General features: G+C 50.2%; 1 protein-coding gene across 1 annotated transcript; it reads left to right on the top strand.

The window, feature by feature from the left end:
• Positions 1-25,457, top strand: LOC103015329 (ester hydrolase C11orf54-like). The gene is made up of 4 exons (XM_057529729.1): positions 1-71; positions 965-1,257; positions 24,265-24,548; positions 25,257-25,457. Exons 1-4 carry the CDS (start codon positions 1-3, stop codon positions 25,455-25,457), a joined length of 849 nt encoding a protein of 282 aa, XP_057385712.1.
• Positions 25,458-27,393: the final 1,936 nt, after the last annotated feature.

The following is a 27,393-nucleotide window of genomic DNA, read 5'->3' on the forward strand; positions in this document are numbered from 1 at the left end:
ATGGCCACCAAGGGCGCAGCTGCACAGCCGGGGCGCTGGGAGCCGAGGCGCAAGGCCGGCCCGCAAGCACGGTGCGGGGCAGGCCCGCGCGCCACACTCCTCACCCCAAATGGCGCTGCCATCTATCCAACGCTGGCCAAAGAAAAATCAAATACATCGAATACAGACCGGAAACCACGTGCGCCCTTTTCTTGAAAAATACCTAGATTTATTCACTTATTCACAGACTCTTAGGTGGTGCTTTTTGTACGCGGGGCACTGTTCTTAGTGCTTTAGAAATAGTAATTGATTTGTTTCCTACAAGTTGGTGTGGGACGATTACCAGGCCTGTCGTGGAGATGGTGGGGTGGGGAACCGTGCAGGCGGTGCGGAGTGAGGGCACCAGCCCAGTTCATGTGTCACTCCGGGGTCCACACGGTCCCACCTGCTCCTGGGGCCTCGGCTGCTTTCCCCAGCGAAGCAGCATTCTGTCCCCAGGATTGCAAACCACCAGCTGCCTCCCTTGCTGTCACATCCCTGCACCTCTGCACCCCCCACCTCTGGTCCTTCCGGCCCCTGGCGAGGGTCTGGCTTCAGCGAAGCCCCCATTTTGCCCTTGGACTTGGGGCTGCAGCTGCTCCGGGGCCCAGGTTCACACAAAGAGGACCCTCAGACGCTTTGGTTTCTCCGGTGGCTGTCCCAAGCAGCACAGCCTAGAAGTACGGGGGAAGCAGTCGACACCCACCAGGGTAGAGCACTGACCAGGGTGGGACAGGAGATGAGTCAGTCCCGCCTCCTTCTGCAGGCGGACTGGTCTGGGAGGAAGGGGTCTCACGGCCTCTCCCGGGACATCCTGCCTGAGCGAGCCGACGGAGGTGGCCACTTTGGTGACGCCCGCCTCTCCCTCGTCTCACTCTTGCTTCCTGGGACTGCACTCCACAGTCAAGTGTCAGGGCCGAGCTCTGCCCCCAGCTCTGTTTTCCAGGGAATTCCAGCTGAGCCAGAGAGACGTGTGCCGAGTAACTTCAGCTGCCATTTCTGTGGTGCTCTCCATCACCGGGGCCCTGCCAAGATCTCCACGGTGTCCGTTTCTTTCATCCTCACAGCAGCGCACGCTTTACACAGATGAAGATTTGGCACCAAATGCGCCCAAGGTCACCAGCCCAGACGTGGAGGAAGCGGGCAGTTTGGATCTGGAATTTGTGCTCTCAAGCATCGTGCTAGCTAGAGCCGCAGGTGGCGTGAGGGCTGGCGGTCACCGAGCAGTGGCCACCGGCCGTACCTGACTCCGAGGGCTTCACGTACAGTGTCTCAGGACCCCCAAAAACCCTGGGGAGCGGGGACTTGGATTATCATTTTACAGCTGAAGAGCATTTGGCTCGGAAACGTTTGAACAACGTCATTTATTCATTCAACACGTATCCGCTGGTTGCCTCTTCCGTGCTTGGCAGTGTCCTCGATGCTGGGGGTGTGACAGCAGGGGCTCCCGGTCTGCTGTGGGGTGGGGGGGCAGACAGCGAACAGTCACAAAGTAGTGACAGACCGTGGCCGTGCCACCAAGGCATCAAGGGTGGAAGCGCCACCTCTGGTGTCTGGAGGAGACGCCAGCTTTGTTGACACCTGAGGGCCCCAGGGAGCAGCCTGCAAGGGGTCGGGTGGGGGAGAGCATTCCAGGCAGAGGGAATGGCACGTGCACAGACCTTGAAGTGGGAAACATCTCAGAATGTTTGGGGAAAAGGAAGACGGCCGACGTGGTGGGAAGGTAGCGAGGCCTAGAGGGAGGACATGGGAGCAGGGCCTGGTTGGCCTTGGGAGGGTGATGGGAAGGGACGGGGCCTGTCTGCCTGTTGAGAAGATCCCAGGGGTGGGGTGGGGGGGGGGTCTGTGGAGGGCAGGATGGGAAGGGGGGCAGGATGGGAAGGAGAACACCAGTGAGGAGGGTGGTAGCCCTTGTCCTGGGTGAATTCGGCACCCCTCAATCCCTCACCTCCGAGCCCTTCAGAGAAGCCCGGGGCCAGGGCCCTAGCTCCTTGCAAACTGTAACAGCTGGAAAAACCAGGGAGCCCCAGGGTCTGGATGCCTGGTTATTTGAGGGGAGAATGGGGAGGGGGAGAGGGAGGGGAAGGCTTGGGGGCAAGTCGTGGGAGGGCTCTCTGTCTTCCAGCCTTCTGCAGTGCCTTTGGGATAAAATCTAGACCATTCCAAACTCCTCAGCATGCCCTGTGCAGCCCCTGCCGACTCCTTCAATGCCTTCCACCCGTCTCGTGCCTCTCTGCCTCTAGCACAGGTCTGCATCTCAGCCGTGGGAGAGCTCCAGGCCCCCCAGAAGCCCCCTCTCACCCCTGGACCTTAGCACATGCTGTTCCCTCTGCCTGCAAGCACGCCTCCGCCTCCCCCTCCCCCCCAAGATAACTGCCCTAATCTCCCAAGTCTTATCTCAAGACTGTTCTCTCTGGCAAGACTTCTCCTCCCAAGATCAGGTGAGGCCCCCTCCTTGGGGCTCTCACAGGCCTCCCCCGGGCTTATAACTACCTGCTTGTTTGCATATTTGCTCCATTCAGCTCTGAGCTCTGAGTGCAGGGACTGGGTCGGGTCGGTTCGCAGTTGTACCCCCGGCGCCGAGAACAGAGCTTGGCGCATTGTAGGTGCTCAGTAAATACTGCTGAGTGAACGAGAGATGGACGAATGAGTGAAGGTCCGAGGGGAAGAAGGGGCAGGTGCATCTCTTGTGCTTCCAAAAGGCAGAACCGGTTTTAGGGGCTGAAAAGGACAGAAAAGCCGCTTTAATAACTGATTTCTTTGGGGGTGACGGGGAGCCTCCATCCCATCGTGGGAGCTTTTAAATGGGTGCTGGGAACAACCTGACAGGGTCCTGGGGCTGAGAGGTCCCCGTCTGTCTCCTCAAGGCACAGCAAACCCTGGGTGGGCGGGGGGGCAGAGGCTCAGTAAGTACCCATTGGATGGATGCAGGTAGTGGTCCTCCAAACCCAGAACCTTCTAGATTTGTCCAGTAAGGCATCTTAAGATGTGGCTGGTCTGAACTGAGCTGTGCAGCAAGTATAATGTACGCGGTGGATTTCACAGTCTTGGTGTTTTAAAGTGAAAATGTCAACAATTGGCTTGCACGTTGAAAGGATAATATTTTGGATATTGTGGGTTAAGTTCAGATATTATTAAAATTAATGTTGGGAATTCCCTGGCGGTCCAGTGGTTAGGACTCGGCGCTTTCATTGCTGGGGCCTGGGTTTGATCCCTGGTCGGGGAACTAATATCCCTCAAGCCACATGGCGTGGCAAAAAAAAAAATGATGTCACCTCTTCCTTTTTACCTCTTTTTTTTTTTTTTTAGAAGGGGTTACTAGAAACTTTTAAATGTGGCTTGCATTATATTTCAATCATGCAGAGCTGGCCTAGGATAGCAGTTCCCAACTTTTTTGGATTCACTCCATTCTTTTGCATACATACAAATAAGGAGTTTTCAGCAGTGTATTTGAAAGGATCAAAGGACTCCAAACACCAATTAGCTGTGACCACTCAACATCGTCCTCAGGACATTTGCTGGGCTGCTGCAGCCTGGTCCCGCCCCCCTCCCCCGCCCCAGTGGCCTGGTGGCATGTGGGTGACAACGTGGGACCCATCACTGTGCAGGTCCTGCTGTCTTCTCTCCTCCTCTGCAGTTCACACACCACCCATCTTTGCAAAGAAAGTGGCTTCCTGCTTGTGGACACAACCCACGGCGTGTATTATGCACTAAGGCCCTCAGCTCACTCAGCCCCGAGGCCCCTTGCATACAGGTCAATGTAAGATTTTTGTATCATTTGCAGAAAAAAAATGCTGGCGATTTATATGAAAAGAAGAGTGCACACCCCTAGCCGAACAATCCCGTTTGTACAAATGGATCTTAGAGAGATAAAAGCCTGGGAACTTTGCCGTCCCAGGTGGTCTTCTCAGAGCTGGCCTCCTCTGCCTGCCCACTCCAGACATTGGAGGCCACCTCCGTCCGACGGGATGGTGCCCACGCAATTACAATTGTTCAATCTCTTGGCTTTCACACCTGCATACACAGATGTCAACCGCAGGGTGGTTTGTAGTTAACAAAACAAAACCAGAAACAGCCTAAACGTCATGTGCAGGGTAACATGAGGAATATTTGCTGCTCTGGAAAGTCACAAGTTAGGGCCACATGAATAGATCTGGGAAGATGCCAGCGCAGGTTTTTGAAAAACAGTTTTGAGTGGTGTTTATTGCACGATTACACTTTGCGGGGTCTTCGAGGGGTGTTTGGGGGGGAACAGAGAAGAGGTGTGGATGGGAGAGTGTGAGATTGAGAGTGGGGAGGGTAGGGACGGGAGAAGTCAACTTTTTCTTCATGCATCTTGGTTACCTGGCTTGTTCCAACAAGTGTGTGATCCGTTTATAATTGTACAACAGTAGGAAACCTGGGTGCCCCGCATTGATCCGAGCTGAGGGCCCTTGTGAGGACTGAGTGTCCAGCAAAGAGACTCCACTGCCTGCCTCAGAAAAATCAAGCACCAGTGCCGTAGCTGCGGCCTCTTCCAACCCCAGGAATATATTTCGTTTCTCAAGCAGATTCTTCCGTGCATGGAATCTGCAGGGTGGAAGACGGATTCTCTGCCTGCGCTGACACCAGCTTCCCTCATTCTTGCCTGGTCTGGGATCCCACCAAGACATGGGATCAGAACCAGGAAAAGAAACAAGGAGGACACGGCTGAACGCCAGCTGGGGTGAGATTCATGGGCGGTTTCATTTAAGGGTGAGGGTCCTCTCGGCTCTGCTTTCCATTTGGGCCCGTGGAGACACTCCTGGGTTTTGTTCCATTGTTTAACACCCAAAGAATTCCAGAAACGAGAACGCCTTCCCCGGCTGGCAGCCGCCCCTGGCTCTGTGTGTCGGAAACAGTAAGGCATGTTTCCTCTTGCTCCCCCTCCTGAGGGTTTATCAGTCAGGCTCGGTGATGGGTTTCTGATGCTGTACCCTGGACCGCAGTCAGGTGAGGAATTCCTCGAGAAGATAAATCAGTGCAGAGATGGTGGAGACCAAAGCTTCGCAGGGCTCCTGGGTCCAACAGGCCATACGCATTCCCAAGGTCGGCGAGCCCAAACAAGAAAAGTCAAATCCAGGAGGCCCCTGGAGTGGATGTTTTGTTGCTGGAAAAGCCCACGGGTGCCGGGGGACTGAGTGATGTTAATTCTGGGGACTCACTTCATTAGGGAGACTAGGGCTCAATGGACAAGCCCACGGGCAGCGTGGGGTTGGCTGCCCCAGAAAACTCAGCTCAAACTGACTTTAATAATGAAGGGAAAGTTTTGGGACCTGCTATACCTAGAAAGTCAAAAGCTGCTGTAGCTTTAGCAGCTCCAGCAATACGGCTGGGCCAGAGTCCCCTACCCGTCCCCCTGCGTCTGCTGTGTTGACTTCATCCTCAGACCAGCCTGCATTTGGCCAAAGGTGACAGTCAGCGCCTCTTGTCGCTGTTTTCTTCCAGGTTTAAAATAGCAAGAAAGAGAAAGTTCACTTCCGCAAGAGCCCAAACAGTTCACTTCCGTCTGGGGCCAGGGGCCCATCTTGGAAGCAGGGCCTGTGGCTGGACCGGGACCCAGGGCTGCTTGGCTAACTAACTGGGCCAGGGCTTGTCCTCGAACAGAACATGGGCCATGCTCAGCAGGGTGCCAGGTAAACTTGAATTCCAGATAAACAATGAAGATTTTTTTTTAACATCTTTATTGGAGTATAATTGCTTTACAATGGTGTGTTAGTTTCTGCTTTATAACAAAGTGAATCAGTTATACATATACATATGTTCCCATATCCCCTCCCTCTTGCATCTCCCTCCCACCCTCCCTATCCCACCTCTCTAGGTGGTCACAAAGCACTGAGCTGATCTCCCTGTTCTATGAGGCTGCTTCCCACTAGCTATCTATTTTACATTTGGTAGTGTATATATGTCCATGCCACTCTCTCACTGTGTCCCAGCTTACCCTTTCCCCTCCCCGTGTCCTCAAGTCCATTCTCTACATCTGCATCTTTATTCCTGTCCTGCCCCTAGGTTCTTCAGAACCTTTTTGTTTTTTTTAGATTCCATATATATGTGTTAGCATACGGTATTTGTTTTTCTCTTTCTGAGTTACTTCACTCTGTATGTGTGGAGGGGAGACCAGAACCTGAATACAAGGTGAATACAGAACTCTGTATGTGTGGAGGGGAGACCAGAACCTGAATACAAGGTGAATACGGAACTCTGTATGTGTGGAGGGGAGCAGTGGGGCAGTTCAAGACCAAGCAGGGCCACGCAGCAGGGTGAGTTCATCCCTGGGGTGGTGTCCCCAGGTGGGCTCTAAGCTCATGAGAGGTGAGGCCACCGTGGGCCGGGGCAGTCTGGGAACCCCTCCTGAAGACACAGGTCTTGTTTGAGCTCCACAAACATTTAATTTAACAGACGTGGCCTTAGCAGGGGCCGGAGTCAACCCAAGTTGGAAGGCTGGCTCCTACTGGTCCCAGCGTATGACCTGACATCGTTCACATCCTCTACGGAGGCCCAGAGTTGTCATCTGTAAAATGTGTACCAGTTTCCTCCGGGCCGCTGTAACAAAGTGCCACAAACTTGGCTTAAAACAACAGAAATGTATTCTCTCAGAGTTCTAAAGGCCAGAAGTCCCAAACCAAGGTGTGTGGGCAGGACCACGCTCCCTCCGGCAACTGGAGGGGACTCCTTCCTCGCCTCTTCCTGGCTTCTGGTTGCTGCCAGCCATCCCAGGCGTTCCTTGGCTTGTAGCTGCGTTGGTCCAATCTCTGCTTCCGTCATCACGTGCCCCTCTCCCTGTGTGTCCGTGTCTTCACACGGCTGCCTTCTTACAAGGACACTGGTCATATTGGGTTATGGGGCCCACCCTGCTCTCCTTCCCGGCTTGCGGGGCTGCCTTGACCAGCTGGCTCCTCTGCAGGTGAACTGGTGGCCGGGTGCCTTGGGCCTTCTGCGGATACCTGCTCAGGTGTCTGCCCTTGTCTGCCCCTCCTGTTTGGTGCCACTCACCCCTCACTGTGACCTTAGACGCCCCTGCAGGTGCAAATCCCAGGCTTCCCCATTCAGGGCTAGGGGCCTCTGAGGAGGTCCTGGGCCCCACCTGTGGAGGGAGGACCCAGGGAGCCCCCAGCCCTGCCTACGGAGAAAGATGGAGCCTGGAAGGAAGAGTGCCCCCCTGGGGGAACAAGCTTTCCAAACTGCACATATGCTCCTTCTCTGAGCCCTTCTGTGGCTCGTCACAGCCTTCAGGACAGCCCCGGCACCCAGCCCCGTCTGCTGGGGTCCTGACCATCTCTCTGCTCTTTTCTCCTACCTCCGGATCTCTTCACGCCCAGGCTACGGGTGCACTGGACCTCTCAGCTCCTCATCTGGGCCCGCCATCTCCCACCCACAGGCCCTTGCACGTGCTGCTGCTTCCTCGGACAAGAGTTCTCCATCACTGCCACCTCCCAGCCCTGCTTCAGCTGCCCAACCTCCTCAGTCCTCAGTGCAGCGGTCACTGCCGGCAGGAAGCCCCTCCTCAGCCCCCAGTCCAGACTCCTCAGGGTGCCCCATCGCAGCACGGAGCTCCAGAGGGCAGGCCCTGGTTTGTCCTGCTCACTGACGGCTTGCAGGGCCTAGAACAGTGCCTGGCACAAAGCAGGTGCTCCATTAATATCTGTTGAGGAATCCAGCAGGATGCCCCTTGGACTTAGGTGTTTCCCAGAAGGACCGAATTGCATTCCAGGAATAAGATGAGCTCTGGCCTGGGGAATGCAGACACAGGCACCCCAGTTGTGGCAGGGCAGGATGGATTGAGGGCAGGGAGTATCTTCCCATTCCTGCCCAGGATTCTCTCCTGAACTGTGGGTGAGGCCAAGCAGGAGGGGTAGAGGAACTCCCTGAGTATGAGGTTGGGCAAGTCACTTGAGTGCCTGGAAGCTTGGTTTCCCCACCTGCAAAATGGGCTAATAGTCATCTCTATATTTCAAAGCGTGGTTGTGAGGATGGGTGCTTGCGTGTGCCAAGTATTCCACAAATCATTATTGTATTTGTTTCCTGGGTCAGTTGTAACAAAGTAACCACAAATAGAGTGACGTAACAAGACTCTTATTCTTCCATAGTTCTGAAGATAGAAGTCTGAAATCAAGGTGTTGGCAGGACCAGGCTCTCTCTGAGGAGAGAATCCTTCCGTGCCTCTTCCTGGGTCCTGGTGTTTGCTGACATACCTTGTCATTTTGGGCTTGTAAGCACATCACTCCAATCTCTGCTTCTGTCATCACATAGATTCTCTCTGTGTATTTCTCCTCTCTATTTGTTATGGATTAAATGTGTTCCCCACCCCAATCGTATATTGAAGTCTTAACCCCCAATGTGATGTTATTAGGAGGTGGAGTCTTTGAGAGGTAATTAGGGTTAGATGAGGTCATGAAGTTGGGGCCCCATGACGGGATTAGTGCCCTTAGAAGGAAAGACACCACAGAACTTGCGTGCTGGCACCCTGAGCTTGGACTTGTGGCCTCCAGAACTGTGAGAAATATATGTCTGTTGTTTAAGCACCCCCTGCTCACCCCATCTGTGGTCTTTTGTTATGGCAGCCTGAACTTACTGGTTAACTCTCTCAGTGTCTGGTGTCTCTGTTTCTCTCACCTCTCCTTCTGAGGACACCTGTCATATTGGATGAGGGTCGGCCCTGCTCCAGGATGCCTCATTTAACTCAATACACCTGAAGGGACTCTAGTTCCAAACAAGATCACATCCTGAGGTTCCAGGTGGTTGTGGATTTCGGGGGGACATTTTAACCCAGCACAGAGGTTATCTTGTTTAATGTTTCATCCAGACCGACAATTACCCAGTGAGATCAGAATTATCACCACCATTTCTCAGATGAGGAAACTGAGGGCGCAAACAACTGCAGAGTGACAGATGTAGGACTTGTACCAGACATGAAACCAGGACACAACGGAGAAGGCGGGGAGTACCTGGGTGCCGAAATTCACGGTGCCTCTCCAGCTCTGCAACCTACACAACTGGCCATAAAGAGGAAACCTGAAGGAAAAGAAAGAAAACTCAAATTGTCTCTGTATGTTTACAACCAAAGGGCCTCTCCTGGGAGTAGCGTATGAAATTTTAATATTTTAGGCAGGCAGGCAGTACTTCTTGTCTAGACATGGAGAAACGTTGAGATGCAGAATTATTCCCAACGCTCCAGCCAATGCAGCACGGTTCCTGCCTGTTCCCCCAGATTAGGGGGTGTCATTTACTGTGCATTTGTGGACATACATCACAGAGGCCCCAACTGCCCGCGGGTGGCCTCAGCCGCTGCGTGTCACCGTGATGCAGTGGGACCGAAAGATGTCGGCTGGTGGGCTGTCTTCTCCCAGACAATTGAGCTGCTTACAAATCAATAAAAACAAGGTTGATTGGGATGAGGGCTTTACCGGACTCAAGGCTCACACCACTGTCAGAACGACAGTGACTGTGAAAGTGGGATCATTAAACCTGTAATTAAGCTCTCAGAAACATCGGGCAGGGGAGGGAAAGAGAGTAAGGGATGGGGTCGGGTTGGCGTTTCACATTGTTTTGCCATATTTCTCTCTCATTTGCCACCTGGAAAGGTAAGCAGAGCAGGTTCCTGCTGGTCACTCCGGTGGGATGCTGACCTGCCCTCCTCTAAGCTGTGTGATCTTCAGCCAGTTCCTTCCCCTCTCTGTGCCTCAAAGTCCTCGTTTATAAAGTGGGCTCATGAATTGGTAGAACTGGTCTCTTCAACCCCAATAGTCCCCATGGGACCCAGACTGGAGATCCACGGAGGCTGAGGCTGGGAGACAGCTGAGGATGAGGACAGTCCTTGTGGCTCTTGGTGCTTCCTGCAGTGGCCATTTAAAGAGGGCACGCTGTGCGGTCAGCAGCAAGGGGTTCTCTCACCTGCAGATGGGGAAACTGAGGCTCAGAGCCAGGAAGTGACAGAACCAACGCTCAGACTCCACCTTCATTTCTCTCCCTGCTGCATCTTCATTCACCAAACATTTCCTTAGCATTGACCGTGTCCCAGGCCAGGTGCTGCCAGACCACGTCGGAGCCCCATATAGCCACCAGGACAGTGGAGGCTGGCAGAGCAGCTGGGACCCCACCTCACTAAACGTCTCTGCATCCCGTTGTTACTAAGATGCAGATGCCCCGTGTGCTCCAGCCACCAAGTGCTCCGCTTCTAATCTGGGACAAGAGGACAGAGGGATGGCGAGTGGGGTGAGGTGTCAGTAACCCCCAGTGTCCTTGTTACAGAGCTGCCACAACCTTCCTGGGTGGCTCTGGCCTTCTTCCTTCTCTCTTGGGCCCTCCCATGGGGTGGTGTCTGGTAAAAACATACACTCTCCACCTTGTCCAAACAGCAGTCACAGAGGTAGCCCCGGGATGTGGGACATCGCACCCTTGAGTCCTTATTCTATTCTACATTGTTTGTCACCCAAACCATGTGCTGCCTTTCTTCCAACACACTATGAAGCTCCTCAGAAATGCTCGTGAGCAAGTCCACAAATTCTGAGGCTGGTGGGTGACCTGTTCACTTGTTGAGCACCTACTGTGTACCAGGCTCTATGCTGAGGACTCTCCTTTCAGCCTCAGCATGGTCCTTTGAGGGAATAATGCTACTGTCCAATTTTACAGACAATGGCAGTGAGGTGAGTGTGGTGGGCAGAATAATGGCCTCCCAGTTGTCCACAGCCGAATCCCCATAGCCTGTGAACATGTTATGTTTCGTGGCAAAGGAAGATTAGGTGGAATTAAAGTTGCTAATCAGCTGACCTTGAGATGGAAAGACGATCCTGGGTTATCAGGTGCCCCAGCGGAATCACAGGGTATTCATAAGTCAAAGAGGGAGGCAGGTGGGCAGCGTCAGAGCCATGTGATGTGAGGAAGACTCGGTGGCCATTGTTGGCTTTGACGGTGGAGGAGGGGACCACAGTGAAGGCGGGGGGCCGGCTCTGGAAGGCAGCAACGGCAAAGAAAGGGGTTCTCCTCTAGAGCCCCCAGAAGGAATCAGCCCTGCCAACACCTTGATTTTAGCCCAGTGATGCCCATTTTGGACTTCTGACATGCAGAACTCTAGGATAATAATTTTGTGTTGTTTCCAGCTACTAAGTGTGTGGTAATTTGTCATCACAGCCATGGGAAACCGACTGCAGCTAAGTTCCTCATCCTAGGTCACATATAGTAAATGGTGGGGCTGGATTTAAACCCAGACCTCAGGGATTGGTTCAGGGATGGACATGCAAACAAGGCTGGCAAATCCAAAGCAATCCTGGGAGTTTCCTTGGAACAAACAGGAAAGGAAATCTCTTTCCATCAGGGCTGCTGAGGACAATAGGTGCTAGCCTGGAGGGGTTGATTAGCTACCACTAGGTAAATGTCGTTCTGAATTACAGAATTGGGGTGAGAGGAAAAACAATATGGTGACATTACTTGAGCCTCTGGATACCACCATTCCTGAATCCAACTCTTTACATTCCAGGAACAAATAAACATCCCTTTTTGCTCAAGCTGGTTTGAGCTGGGCTTTCTGTCTCTTACAACTGACAGATTCCTGGCAATCTCAGGATTTGGACATGGCTTTTGAAAACCTAAAGGATTTGAACTTGATTTTGATTTCCTCTGTGCAAACACGCCCCCCCCACCCCCCGCCTTTTAGGTTTTCAGAGAGAGAGCAAAAAAGTCAGATGCCAAGGAGCCTTTGAATCATATAATCCTACAATGGCACAGCCTCTAGAAGCCTCTTAGTCCTTAGTTTTACACTTTTTATACTGATACAGAGAGTGGGAGCGACTTGCCCACAGTGACACAGCTGCTAGGAGAGAGCTGAGACCAAAATCTGGGTCTTTTCATCCCCACTCCACCCCTTTGCCTTCTGAAGTTCCACAAGAAAGGGCTTTGAGTGCATACTTTCTGGATGGTTTTCCTGCTGACAGGACTCAGGAAAGAACTAAGCTTGTCCAGCCTTGATTTTGCCACACTCATAATATGGCTCACATTTGCTTGTGGTCGAGTCTTTAGAAGTTGGCTTTCTGGCTGAGCCACTCTCCGGCCCAGGACTCGCCTGGAAGTCACTTGTGGGGTCTGCCCATCTGGTCAGCTGCGGTTGTGCAGTTAATATTTCCCAGACTAGGCTTTCTTCCTGGTCCCCAAACTCCCTGACCCCCTCAAAGCTCTGAGAAGGGAGGAATGTGTCAGGGGCGGGTCTCCCAGCCATCCTGGCTTCTTTGCTGGTTACCTGTCCCGCTTTGAGGAATCAGATGGCTTCACTTAATGTGCAGCCGGGAGCCAAGAGGTCCAGACCCCAGGTTGGTGCTAAAACGCCAGCCGTGTCCAAAGTGGGCACGAACTCCCACCCACCGACCAGCCCAGGTGGAAACACACCCTCTGCTCCTCCTCCTGGCTCACTCTTTTGTTTTTTCCAACCTCGCCACCAGTTACAAAAAATCTTTGTGCATCCCCTCCTGTGTTCATGGTGGAGGTCCATCCTCCTCTTACTGGGAGTGGTCTGAGCAGATTCCCAGTGTCTGATCATGAGCTGGGTATTTACTGAGCACTTACTAAGTGCAAGGAAGCTTCTGTCAGTATTAGTATCAGTATTAGTTTAATCCTATGAGGTGGATACAAGTCTCGTCCCATTTTAGATCCTAGGGAATGAGCCCAGGTGCGTGGAGTGACTCTCTTAGGACAGCACAGCTGGGAAGAGGCAAAAGTGGGGGCAAAGCTGGCATCAGTCTTACTCTGTCCATTTTACTGTTGAGGAAACTGAGGCCCAGAATGGGGAAGTGACTTGCTCAAAGTCACACAGCAAGTGAGTGGCTGAGATGTGCTCAGAGTTCCTGTTTCCCGACTCCCGGTTTTCTCTGTCCCCCAGGGGTCCCACAGGCCCCCGGGCACCAGACCGGGTAGAGCATGTGGACGGCCTCCACCATGGCCACCAAGGGTCCCTTCTGAAACCTGCCTCGGCTAAGGTGGTTAGAAACCCTCCCTGGGCGGGGATCCTGCCCTGCAGTGGGCGGTCCTATCCAGCCCGTGGTTCGCAGCGACCCCCTCCACCAGGGCACCCCACCTGCCCTATCATGACCCCCAAGAACTGCAGTGCTCCTGGGGTGGGCTGTGGAGAGCATAGTCTGATGCTTTGCTTGAAGCTTTAAAAAAAGATTCCATTCAAGGTGGATTCTCTCCTCTTGGAAGGAGAGAATCCACCTTCTAGTGGGAGAAGCAGATCATTGCTGTGGCTATTTCCCACGAGGAAGTCGCGAAAACAGAGCAGGAAGCTGGGCTGGGGGGAGGGGTCGGGGAATCTTGAGGTGAAGGGGCAGGGAAGGCCTCTCTAGGGAGGTGACATTGAGATAAAACCTGAACAATGATCAGGAGGTGGCCATGAAAATGTCAAAGAGCTCCAGGCAGAGAGAACAGCAAGTGCAAAGGCCCTGAGGTAGGAATGAGCTTGTCTTACTGGAGAATCCATAAAGTCAGTGAATGAGGGGGTGGGTGGTCAGAAATGAAGTCAAAGAGATAGACCTTCTTAAGTAGAGAAAATAACCTATCAGTGATGTACTCCACCACCCAAATATCCAGGGTGCGGGGGGAAGGGGACTTAGGTTTATGGCAGGTACACCACGTGACACATATGGTATTTTGTGCCACTCTTGTATTAATTGGTGAGGTGAGAACTCTCATCACCTCCATTTAGCAGAAGAGGAGCCTGAGGGTCAAGGAAGTGGGGTGGCCCGTGGAAGCCATCGCTGACCAGGCTGGCTGCTAATGGGGCTTGTGGGCTGAAGGAGGATCTTTGCTGAAAATGCAAAGTCCAGGCGAGCTTGCTCGCCCGGCGACTTAGCTTTCCTCTGCATCACAACGTGGTTCCACTTTTCCTATTTCCAGCCAAACGTTTTGGAAACTCTGGGAGGTGTCAACCCATACAGCCTCCAGAGGCTTCTGGGACTGCTTATGCAAAACTGGTGGAAGGGGGGGGCTGATTTCTGCCAACCTTTCCTCGCTCAGACATGGGGCGTTGCGACTCTCCCTCTCAAGGGAGAGGGGATCTGGGGATCTGGAAAGCACCTCTCTGGGTGCCGGCTTTCCAGAGAGTCTGAAAAACAGCGTTCCACAGGAAAGAACTGAATGAAAGCAGGCGCTGTTTTGGCAACGTGTACGGATCACTCACAACTGGTTTGACGGGGGATGGCGCCCGGGAGGCCCACGAGCCCTGGCGCCCAGCCTGAGGACGGCTCCTTGCATGTTTGCTGGGGGCGTGTAACCCGTGGAAGCTGCATCCGGCATCTCCCGGGCGCTCCCCTGTGCTTGGCCCAGGTGTGACGGGACCCAGATCGACCTGTGCCAGGTGGGAAGCCAGGATGGGCACGTGAAAAGATCTGGTCTTTTGTTCACAAATATTTCTTGGTACTTGCTTTGTGCCAGAACCTATCAGCACCAGGATGCGGCCACGGACAGGACTGATGGAGTCTTTTCTCCCGAAGCTCATGTTCTACTGGGAAAGCCACAAGCCATATAAAGAAACAAATAAAAATATGCTACCCAGGAGTGACATGTGATGGGAGGGGATAAGGTGACCAGTGGAGAAAGGGGGGTCATGGAAGACCACTCTGAGGAGGTGGCCTTGGTGGGGAGACCTGAATCGAGAGGGAAGACCCCCCCCCCGGGAAGGACAAAATGACACAGGGCCTCATGCACCAAGTTGGTGCTATCTGCCAGCTGTGCCCCCGCCTTGAGGCCCATTTCACAGATCAGTAAGCTGAGACACAGAGAACCAAAGTAACTTGCCAAGGATATAGAGCCAAGAAGTTGAACCCAAGCCCCCTGGCTCCAGGGTCCACACAGAGAACCACTAGGCTGCACAGCCTCTCGAAGATACCTAGGGACACAGGGTCCTACCCAGGATACCCACTGTAGCCTGTGCCTCCGAATCAAGTCCCTGTGCGCATCTAAAGACCAGGTGGGGGTGGGTGCTGGGCAGCACCAGCCTGATGGATGGAAAGCTGGCCCTACCTCCTCCCTCATGCCATGTGTCCCCCCATTTCTGGGTGCTCTCAGTGGGGCCTCGAGCAGGTTCAGAGGGGAGGCTGTCAGTTACAGCTCCCCACAGTAAGTGCGGCAAAGGGCTGGGTATTTTGTTTCCGATCTGTCAGAGACCTGGAGGTAACCCTTTGGCGCCCAGGCCTGGCTATGCACTGGTCACGTGCTCGGATGTCACTGTGGCGTCAAATCGCTATAAAGCTTTTTAAATACTCTCAGCATGAACGAGTAACCAGGTCCCGAGGTGAGATGTGCGAAGCTAGTGTCCCTGCACAACGTCCATCATCCACTGGCCTCCACAGTCTGGCCACACTGGTCCCCTCCAGCAGCCTGAGAGCCACCAGCAGGTCTCACCAACGGCATCTGGGAACAAGAGTGCCCGGGCCGAGGCTCTGTTCCTAAAAGCCTCCAAAGCCCCGAGTCTCTGGCTCCCGGAGTGGTTTGAGTTCTGTGCTTCTGGGAAAAGGCAGGGAGCGATGCCTCGCTGCTTGCTCTGGCTGTGGACTCCGTGCTGGTCTTTGCGAGACCCGGCGGACAGGCACAGCTACTGTGGGGCTGGCTGACCCGATTCAAGTGATTCCATCAACTTCCGGCCCTTGAGCAGCTGTCCACCATCCAACCATCCCCTGCGCCTTGCCTCCAGCTCAGTCTCACATCAGAACCGTCGCTTCTCCCGGGAACACGCCTCTGGATGGCTCACCCGCCCACGCGGGAGGAAGGGCTGGGTCCGACCGTCTGCCCCAGCCCAGCCAGCCCCAAACGTCTCTTCCCTGGAGCCGGGCGGCCAAAGCGGCCTCAAGACTGGAGGGCACTGGTCAGCCCCAGGCAGGAGAGGGTGGACGGCTCATGGCTGCCCAATGGAGCAGAAACATGAGAAAATAAAGTTCCTTGCACTAAACTTCAGGCAGGAAAAGCATTGACTCATCCCCCTGCCCCCAGCCAATTTTTTTTTTTCCCCAAAAAGCAACCGCTGAACTTTTCCTACTTTCAGTTCCCAAACTAATTAAATCATGTATTGGGTTTGGGTTTTTTTTTTTTTTTTAACATCTTTATTGGAGTATAATTGCTTTACAATGGTGTGTTAGTTTCTGCTTTATAACAAAGTGAATCAGTTATACATATACATATGTCCCCATATCTCTTCCCTCTTGCATCTCCCTCCCTCCCACCCTCCCTATCCCACCCCTCTAGGTGATCACAAAGCACCGAGCTGATCTCCCTGTGCTATGCGGCTGCTTTCCACTAGCTATCTATTTTACGTTTGGTAGTGTATATATGTCCATGCCACTCTCTCACTTTGTCACAGCTTACCCTTCCCCCTCCCCTTATCCTCAAGTCCATTCTCTAGTAGGTCTGAGTCTTTATTCCCGTCTTACCACTAGGTTCTTCATGACCTTTTTTTTTTTTTCCCCTTAGATTCCATATATATGTGTTAGCATACAGTATTTGTTTTTCTCTTTCTGGCTTACTTCACTCTGTATGACAGACTCTAGGTCCATCCACCTCACTACAAATAACTCAATTTCGTTTCTTTTTATGGCTGAGTAATATTCCATTGTATATATGTGCCACATCTTCTTTATCCATTCATCCGATGACACTTAGGTTGCTTCCATGTCCTGGCTATTGTAAATAGAGCTGCAATGAACATTGTGGTACATGACTCTTTTTGAATTACAGTTTTCTCAGGGTATATGCCCACTAGTGGGATTGCTGGGTCGTATGGTAGTTCTATTTTTAGTTTTTTAAGGCACCTCCATACTGTTCTCCATAGTGGCTGTATCAATTTACATTCCCACCAACAGTGCAAGAGGGTTCCCTTTTCTCCACACCCTCTCCAGCATTTATTGTTTCTAGATTTTTTGATGATGGCCATTCTGACCGGTGTGAGATGATATCTCATTGTAGTTTTGATCTGCATTTCTCTAATGATTAATGATGTTGAGCATTCTTTCATGTGTTTGTTGGCAATCTGTATATCTTCTTTGGAGAAATGTCTATTTAGGTCTTCTGCCCATTTTTGAATTGGGTTGTTTGTTTTTTTGTTATTGAGCTGCATGAACTGCTTGTAAATTTTGGAGATTAATCCTTTGTCAGTTGCTTCATTTGCAAATATTTTCTCTCATTCTGAGGGTTGTCTTTTGGTCTTGTTTATGGTTTCCTTTGCTGTGCAAAAGCTTTTAAGTTTCATTAGGTCCCATTTGTTTATTTTTGTTTTTATTTCCATTTCTCTAGGAGGTGGGTCAAAAAGGATCTTGCTGTGATTTATGTCATAGAGTGTTCTGTCTATGTTTTCCTCTAAGAGTTTGATAGTGTCTGGCCTTACATTTAGGTCTTCAATCCATTCTGAGTTTATTTTTGTGCATGGTGTCAAGGAGTATTCTAATTTCATTCTTTCTTTCTTTATTTCTTTCTTTCTTTCTTTATTTATTTTTGGCTGTGTTGGGTCTTCGTTTCTGTGCGAGGGCTTTCCCTAGTTGCGGCGAGCGGGGGCCACTCTTCATCGCAGTGCGCGGGCCTCTCACTATCGCGGCCTCTCTTGCTGCGTAGCACAGGCTCCAGACGCGCAGGCTCAGTAGTTGTGGCTCACGGGCCAAGCCGCTCTGCGGCATGTGGGATCTTCCCAGACCAGGGCTCGAACCCGTGTCCCCTGCATTGGCAGGCAGATTCTCAACCACTGCGCCACCGGGGAAGCCCTAATTTCATTCTTTTACATGTACCTCTCCAGTTTTCCCAGCACCACTTATTGAAGAGGCTGTCTTTTCTCCACTGTATATGGGTTTGGGTTTTATTGGGAGATGGACCCCAGTCGTGCTTTGTTTTCTCACTTAGGCTCTCAGTGATCTCATCAACCAAGTTGGGGTGTCCTCAGGGCTGGGACCTCCTGGGCCTCCTCTCTTTGCCCCAAGTCCCTCTCTGTTTCAGAAACAGTCAAAAGAAATCCTCCAGCATGAGCTCACGGGAGGCTTGGGGCTAACATGAGTTTGACTGGGTCTTGGCACAAATGTTGTGGATGCTTCATTTTTTAATTAATTAATTAATTAATTAATTAATTATATTTGGCTGCATTGGGTCTTCGTTGCTGTGTGCGGGCTTCCTCTACTTGCGGTGAGCTGGGGCTACTCTTGGTTGCGTTGTGCGGGCTTCTCATTGCGGTGGCTTCTCTTGTTGCAGAGCATGGGCTCTAGGTGCTTGGGCTTCAGTAGTTGTGGCACACGGTCTCAGTAGTTGTGGCGCACGGGCTTAGTTGCTCCGTGGCATGTGGGATCTTCCCGGACCAGGGATCGAACCCACGTCCTCTGCATTGGTAGGCGGATTCTTAACCACTGCGCCACCAGGGAAGTCCCGTGGCTGCTTCATTTTAACATGGAAATGTTATAAAGTCAGTGGCAGCAGGACCCCCAGACCAAGGCTCTCTGGGTGGTCTTGCTGTAAATCACCACTGGTGTCTTTGGCTGCACGTGTCCCTAGAGGATGTTCCAGAGCTGGTTGACCCTGTGTGGGAGGCATAACCTTGAACACTGAACACAGGACGGTGTGCAGCAAGGCAGGGTAGAAATGGTTGATTGTTTGGGACTACAGAGGCCACAGGCTAAAATATCACCAATAAAGGCACCGAAGTGCCCAGAACCACCTCAGTAAAGGGTGCTGGGGGGGTCTGCAGGTTACAGCACCCTGGGGAGAGGGATGAACTCAGGCTCACTGCCCAGATGGGAGTGGTGCTGTATGGTGTTTAGAGTACAGAGTATTCTCCAGAACTCTTGGTTTAGGCTTCTACAGCTCTTGTAAGTTTATAAGAATAAATACAAACATGCTAGTTGAAAAATAAAGAAATAAAATAAATGTTATGAAGTCACTTTGAAGGACGGAGGGGAAAAGCTGCAAAGGGACACGTCCATTCTCTATAAGGCACTTTATGATCACCTCCTTTCTGAAATGTCTACCGGAAATACGTTATATTAGGATGCAAAGCTATTTGTTCAAGTTATCACTGCAGCTGAAAAACATAGTATTTTTCCCACTTTTTTTTTTTTTTTTTTTTTTTTTACTCTCATCACTAAGAAAATTGAAGTAGAAAATCCAGCAGACAATTATGCTTCGTGGAGTGGTGTCACTTCCGCAGGCTTCTCCGATGCTCCCGGTGTCCTCTAATTAGATTCGGGGTTCTCTATATGTGGGGGCCTCCGTCTAACGCAATTTGAAAGCTAATCATGCTTAATTAGGTTGTACTATTAGGAAACAGCCAAGCAAACGGAAGAATTGTGACTCATGCTTGGGAAACTTACAAAAGCAATATCACAAAACACACTGTTACGACCGGGGAGAAGCACAAAAGTCACTCGCCTTCTGTTTGAATGACTGGATATGCATTCATGCTGGAGAGGCACTAAGGGTCGTCCCTTCTCTAGGGGGCCAAGTTCTCAAGGTGTACTGGCTATATCTGGCTGCCTCCTCTCAGAATGGAGGGGACTTTGTTTCAGGCAGTGATCTGGAGAAATTTCTTGCATTTTGCTGCAAGATGTGAAACAGACACATTTATGCATCATTTTGTTGGGGCATGTGGTTCAAAAGTGGCTGAAACCCGGGGTAGAGGGAGGCTGTCACTGTGCTGATACGTCCACGTGTCATGGTTTCAGGACCTGCAAGAAAGTAGCTGAAAGACATGTGCCTTGTAGATGGAACAAGTCCAAGCTCAAGGTTAATTCACCTCCGGACAGTTGGGAAAGCTCCGAGGCCTGGAGAGGAAACCTCTTGTGTTTCCAGCTCTCTGAATTTATATCAACCAGGTTCATCTTCACAGAAGTGAAAAGAGGTTCTCAATTCCCCACCTGTTGATAAGAGCATAAGGATTCCAGTTCAGCCATTAGATCAATTTCTGACCAAGGATGCTAAAAGAGAGCTTCCACTCACCTCCTCTGTGCTTTTATTTCTCATTGGCAAAGTGAGTGTCAGAAAAATGAATGAACACGTCACTCCTCAAATATTCATTACGAGACACTGGGATTATAATAATGACTAAGACATGTTCCTGTCCTCAAAGAGCAGGGATCCTTTAGAAAGCAGAGCCTGAGGCAAGGATTAGGTGGCTTCTGCTGTACTTTGGAGGAGCAAGCCCGGGGCAGTGGAGGTGATGGAGAGGGAGGTGAGGTGGTGAGGGAGGATTTGATCGGCAGTGATGCAGGGCACTGGCTGCCAAGCCCAAAGTGCTGAGGAGGGACAGAATGGGCTGCCCGGCAGGTGTGTTCACCCAGCACACGAACTCCCCTGAAAGGGCTGCAAGGAGGAACTGCATCTCCAAGGAGTCACAGGAGAGAGAAAGGAGAAGACATTCTGCCCGGCTCAGGGAATCCCCCCCAACACACTTCCTCCCCAGGCACCTCATCCAGCCCCTCTGGGCTGCTAGAAAAGCCAGGGTCCCCTCTGTGTGGTATCTCATCCACGTGTGGAAGTGGAGGTGTGGGGTGGTGTCATCCAAGAGGGAAGGAAGGGGCACCTGGGAGAATCTGAGAAGGGACAAGAAGCTTGTGACCCAACACAGGGAGACAGACAAGTGAAGACACAGGTGCATGTGTCTGGAGGGGTGTGGAGAGGGGGCATCTCACAGTCTGCGGGGTTCAGACAGACCTTATTCCAAGAGGAAGGAACACGTAGCCCGACACTGGAAAGATGAGTGGGATTTGGCCAGGGGAAGGATGGGGCAGGGACAGTGTTACAGGCAGCAGGTCCAGGTAGGCAAAGGTAGGTAGGCTGGAAGGTGCAGGGGGAGACTGAAGCAGGAGGAAGGCTAGGATGAGCCTGGAGAAGTGGGGAGCACGAGCCAGACCACGCCTGGCCTCGTCAGCGTGGGAAGGGCTTGGATTTTACCCCCAGCAGCGGGGAGCTCCCCTCCAAGCAGCCGGGGCCCTGGTCCTCGGCTCTCAGCACCGGGAATCTGCTTCTCTTTTACCTCTCTGGCTTTGCTCTCCTTCCCTCTGGGCTGGGAGCTCAGGGGAATTTAGAACAGCTGTCTCCAGACACCAGGGGTGAGAAAGTCCAGTCTTCCCCGTGCTAGCCTCATAACGGGTCACCGTCACACCTCGCCGGCCTCGGGGGACATCAGCTCTGTGCCAAGAGCTGGCAGCCTCACTCGTCTGCTGGCCCAGGATCAGCAAAAAGGAGGGCAGGGGGAGGCAGGTGTGGACAGGGCTGGAGGCGTGGGCGGCTGGCTCTGCTGTCCTGGCTGGTTGGCTAAGGAGGGCCCATGACGTGAGGCCAGCTCGGCCTCTGGTGGGGGACCTGGGGATGTGGCTCGGGTGGGTCCTGTCATCTCTCTCAGGTCCCCTCTGGAGTTAGCTGAGCACGGATCCACTTGGTTGCTATGGTTCAGAGATGCCCACCAGAATTTCCCTCCTCTCTTCCTGGGTATTGGATGAGGGATGGGCGTGTGACCCACCCTGGACCAATCAGAAGTCTGAGATCGAGGCTCTGAGATGTTGCATAAATGAAGCTCGGTCTCTGGGTGCGGTGGGCAGAATAATGGCCCCCAAAGAAGTCCATGTCCTAATCTCTGGAACCTATGAACATGTCACTTTATGTAGCAAAAGGGACTTTGCGGACGTGATGAAGAATCTTACGACGGGAAAATTATCCTGGATTGTCTGAACGGGCCCCATGTATTCACAGAGATCCTTATAAGAGGGAGGCAGGAGGATGAGAGAGAGAATGGGAGGCCAGAAGCAGAGGCTGGAGTGATGACTTTGCTGCCTTTGAAGATAGAGGAAGGGGCCACAAGCCAAGGAATGCATCAGCCTCTAGAAACTGGAAAAGGCAAAGAAGCAGATTCTCCCCTAGAGCCTCGGGGAAGGAAGACAGCCCTGATACACCTGAATTTTGGTCCAGTAAGAACCATTTCAGAATTCTGACCTCCTGAATTGTAAGAGAATAAATCCATGCTGTTTTAAGCCACTCAGGTTGCGGCAACTTGTTAGAGCAGCAAAGGGAACTGAACAGGCCGGGCACATGGGTCCTTGCTGTCGGAGCGCCGTCATTTCAGAACAATGTCACGCTCCCCTCGTCAGAGATGTGGGGCTTGACATTGCTTGTAGGATTCTGGGGGTGATGCCTTCTGCGTTGCCCCTGGCTTGTGGGCTTCCCTGCAGCCAAGCATCTACACTGCCTGATTCTCCCGCCAGATCGGCCTCCTGGAGCTGCAGAGTACTTGTGCTGCACTCTCCTCACTACGAAATAACTGACGGCTGCTGTTGGATTAGCCTTGGGTTTCCTCGTCTGCAGTGGTTGAAGTTTCCCCGAGTTTGGAATCAACCGTTTCTCTGATGGCACTTTCGGTGGGCCTCTCTTTTCTGCGGTATGACTGTGACCTGGCAGGTGGCCTTCCTCCCTCCTCCCCTCCTTCCTTCCTTCTCCCTGTGAACACACACGAAGTGCTTCCTGATGAATTTTCACATGTGCACACACCTGTGTCATCACCACCCAGGTCACTCAGACCATTTCCAGCACCTCTTCTGTTGACCCTTAAGCCCCCAAAGGTAACCTCTGTCCTGACTTCTATCACTGTGGATCTGTGTTGCCTGTTCTTGATCGTCACGTAAAGTGAGTTGAGACGGGAACACTGACTCTTGTAAAATGTACATCTGGCTTCTTTAACTGGGAGATCCATCAGTGTCGTGTGGACCATAGTTCATGCATCACTGCTGGGTAGTGTTCACTGCGTGGATGTAACACAGTTTGTCCATTCTCCTGTGGATGCACGTTTGGGTTCTTTCCAGATTTGGGCTACAATGAATAAAACTGCTCCCAACATTCATGTGCAGGTCTTTGTCTGGACATTTGCCCTCTTTTCTGTTAGAGTATTTCCAGGAATGGAATTGTTGGGTCGTAGGGTAGTTGTCTATTTGGTCTGAATTCTTTTTTGATTACTCTCTTGCTGGTTGGATCTCACTGTCAAAAATTGACTCCAGTTCTCTTTCCAGAGCTCTCCCCAAGGAATTTTCTCCAGGGATGTGTATTCTCTTGTGTGTGGAGCATCTACCCACTGTGTTGATTTGAACATCTTGCCTACATGTAACGTTTCCAGGTCACATCCACGGCCCGTCTGGACTTCGTGGAAGTTGTTTTCTGGTGCAACGTGTTTCTGTGGAAAAGTCAGGGCAGCTCAAATATTTCCCTCCTTTTCCGTGATCTGTTTTCCTGCTTCAATATTTGAAGAAGTCTTTCTCTGTCTTTGGAATTCAGTTGTTCAATTACAGCATATCTCAGTGTTGGGCATTTTAAATAAAAGTTTCTTGGAACATATGAGTTTTTTAAGTATAAAGTTTCAGAGGTTTTTCTTCATTTCAGGGAAAGTTTCCTGCTTCACGTCTTTGAACACATTGCCACTGTTGGGCTTTGTAATCCAGGGACACCCCCAAACCCTTATATCGCATCTCCTGCAACAGGCCTCCACCTCTGTTAGCTTCCCTCAGCTTTGATCTCTTTGCCCTTTTCATGTGTATTCATTTTATCTCACGCCTTTTCTCTCTGTTAATATTTGATTTCCAGCTGTATCTGTTGTGTTCTCTGTCATTAAAAATTTTATTTCTTAGTTATGTAAAAATTTTTTTAAAAAAAAATCTGTTCCCTTTGGTCAGTTTATATCTTAAATAGGATTTGAAAATCATTTTGTCTTCCAGCATTTGTTTTACTGAATGCATAATTTTTATTAAGTTTTTCTAGAGGGTGAAACAACTGAGAGAAATTCTCTTCTGTTTCTGGAGACACATTTTCTTCTTGGTTGGGCTCTTTTTATTTTTTTAAATACATTTATTTATTTTTTATTTATTTATTTTTGACTGCATTGGGTCTTCATTGCTGCACGTGGGCTGTCTCTAGTTGCAGTGAGCTGGAGCTACTTTTCATTGTGATGTGCGAGCTTCTTATTGCGGTGGCTTCTCTCGTTGTGGAGCACAGGCATGCGGGCTTCAGTAGTTGTGGCGTGCGGGCTCAGTAGTTGTGGCGCATGGGCTCAGTTGCTCCGTGGCATGTGGGATCTTCGTGGACCAGGGCTCCAACCCATGTCCCCTGCACTGGCAGGCGGATTCTTAACCACTGCGCCACCAGGGAAACACTGGACTCTTTTTAAAAAATACCTCTTTCGGCATAAGGGGAGAGGCAGCACTTTGAAAGGAGGGCCTCTGGAGTGTGGAGTTCCGGAGTTTGGAGTTCTGCAGAAGGGGCTAACGGATACCTTTGCTGATGTCCAGGTCTCTGTAGTTGATTGCCCTAATTTGACTGAGGAGCCATTTACCTTTCCCGTAAAAGGTATCTGTGGGAAAACTAGAATTGCAGAAGTAGGAGGTGTGCCTTACTTATTGCCTCTTATAAATAAAAAAAAAGTTTATGATCTAAATAAAATCGCAAAAGAAATCCAGCTTCTTGGAGCTTTTGTTCTGGGAGCAGGAGCAGGCCCATTTCAGACTCTTGGATTCAATTCTGAGTTTATGCCAGTTGTTCAAACAGAAAGTGAACACAAACCTCCTGTGAATGGAAGTTACTTTGCTCATGTTAACTCTGCAGATGGAGGGTGCCTACTAGAGAAATATAGTGAGAAATATCATGATTTGGGGTTTGCATTACTGGCTAATCTTTTTGCCAGTGAAGGCCAACCTCGAAAGGTGATTTTGTTCTAAAAATGCAGTATTCTCCAGAAGTTCTCAGATAGCTAAAAATTCGAACGCTTACTGCTACTACTGTAGTTTTCTTAAGAAAATCCAAAGCTACCCAAGTCCCAAACCTCTTTAAATAACCCAGTTATAAAAGATTCAGAAAATACTACAGGCAGAGTGAGAGTCTCATTTAAAACTAAGGTTAAGAATAATACTTTGGGCTTTCTTGGTGGCTCAGTGGTTAAGAATCGGCCTGCCAATGCAGGGGGACACGGGTTTGAGCCCTGGTCTGGGAAGATCCCACATGCCGCGGAGCAACTAAACCCATGCACCACAACTACTGAAGCCCACGTGCCTAGAGCCTGTGCTCCACAACGAGAGAAGCCACTGCAATGAGAAGGCTGAGCACTTCAACAAAGAGTAGCCCTTGCTCGCTGCAACTAGAGAAAGCCCACGCACAGCAACAAAGACCCAATGCAAACAAAAATTTTAAAAAAAAGAAAAAAATAATATTTAGTAAGTGATAGCATTTTTCCAACGAACTAAAAGGTCATTGAGGTGAAAGCCAAAAGAAGAATTGGAAAACTTAACTTTGTGACTTGTATGAGGCAGACTCTTGAAAAACATTATGGAGATAAGCCTGTAGGAATGGGAGGTACTTTCGTGATTCAGAAGGGAAAAGTGAAGACTCACATTATGCCGGCAGAATTTTCTTCCTGCCCATTGAACTCTGATGCTCTGTCACATTGATCAACCAATAAAGACCCATTCATTTGGATGAGATTAAATCAACTGATACTCGTTTGACTGATTAACTCATTAATTGATACTAATATAAAGCCTAATAGAAATGATCTCACTACTTAAGCCCTATTTTTTTCGGCCTTTGAAATGAAAGGTATGTCGACACTGTGCTCTGTATTACTTCACAGATCTATCTGAAAGGGATTATTGGGAACAAAGACACATGATGGAGATGTTTTTCCTTCTTTTTACTCTAAAAATCAGTCTTATGTTTATAATTAAATATAAACAGGATTAAGAATCAAGTGATTATTAATAAACCTACCTAAGGAGACAGAAGACCTGTATGCAGATAACTATAAGACACTGATGAAAGAAATTAAAGATGATACAAACAGAGAGATATACCATGTTCTTGGATTGGAACAATTAACATTGTGAAAATGACTATCATTGACAATAGCCAGGACATGGAAGCAACCTAAGTGTCCATCGACAGATGAATGGATAAAGAAAATGTGGCACATATATACAATGGAATATTACCCAGCCATAAAAAGAAACGAAATTGAGTTATTTGTAGTGAGGTAGATGGACCCAGAGTCTGTCATACAGAGTGAAGTAAGTCAGAAAGAGAAAAAACAAATACCATATGCTAACACATATATATGGAATCTAAAAAAAAAAAAATGGTTCTGAAGAACCTAGGGGCAGGACAAGAATAAAGATGCAGACAGAGAATGTATTTGAGGACATGGGGAGGGGGAAGGGTAAGACGGGACAAGGTAAGAGAGAGTGGCATGGACATATACACACTACCAAATGTCAAATAGATAGCTAGTGGGAAGCAGCCGCATAGCACAGGGAGATGAGCTTCGTGCTTTGTGTCCACCTAGAGGGGTGGGATAGGGAGGGTGGGAGGGAGATGCAAGAGGGAGGAGATATAGGGATATATGTATATGTATAACTGATTCAGTTTGTTATAAAGCACAAACTAACACACCATTGTAAAGCAATTATACTCCAATAAAGATGTTTAAAAAAAACTCCAAAACACCTCTTTTCTTCTTTCCCCCCTCCCTCTCTCCCTCCTTCCCTTCCTTCCTTCCTTCCTTATCATTCTAACTTTCCTTGCTCTGAAGTCTGCTCTGTCTGAACCTAAATATCCACTCCTGCTTTCTTTTCATTAAAAAGAATGGTCTATCTTTTTCCACCCTTTATTTATTTATTTATTTATTTTTAATTATTTATTTATTTAATTTATTTTATTTTTGGCTGTGTTGGGTCTTCGTTTCTGTGCGAGGGCTTTCTCCAGTTGTGGCGAGCGGGGGCCACTCTTCATCGCGGTGCGTGGGCTTCTCCCGTTGTGGAGCACAGGCTCCAGACGCGCAGGCTCAGTAGTTGTGGCTCACGGGCCTAGTTGCTCCGCGGCATGTGGGATCCTCCCAGACCAGGGCTCGAACCCACGTCCCCTGCATTGGCAGGCAGACTCTCAACCACTGCGCCACCAGGGAAGCCCCACCCTTTATTTTTAGTGCATCTGTGTCATTACATTTAAAGCAGGTTTCTTGTGGACAACATATAGTCAGGTCTTGTTTTCTTATCCACTCTGTAAGTCTATGTCTTTTAATTGGTGTATTTAGACCTTGATGTTTAAAGTGATTATTGATATAGTTGGATTAATATCTACTGTAGTTGTTTCTGTTCATTGTACTTGTTAATTTTTGTTTTCTCTTTTTCTGCCTTCTCTGGTTTTAATTGAGCATATTCTCTATGATTTCATTTTTCTCTCTTCTCTAGTATATCAATTATGCTTCTTTAAAAAAATTTTTTTAATGGTTGCCTTAGAGTTTGCAATATACATTTATAGCTGATTTAAGTCCACTATCAACTAACACTATCCCACCTCATGGGTAGTGAAAATACCTTATAACAGAGTGTT

The sequence above is a fragment of the Balaenoptera acutorostrata genome, chromosome 15, assembly GCF_949987535.1.
Source record: "Balaenoptera acutorostrata chromosome 15, mBalAcu1.1, whole genome shotgun sequence".
NCBI lineage: Eukaryota > Metazoa > Chordata > Mammalia > Artiodactyla > Balaenopteridae > Balaenoptera > Balaenoptera acutorostrata.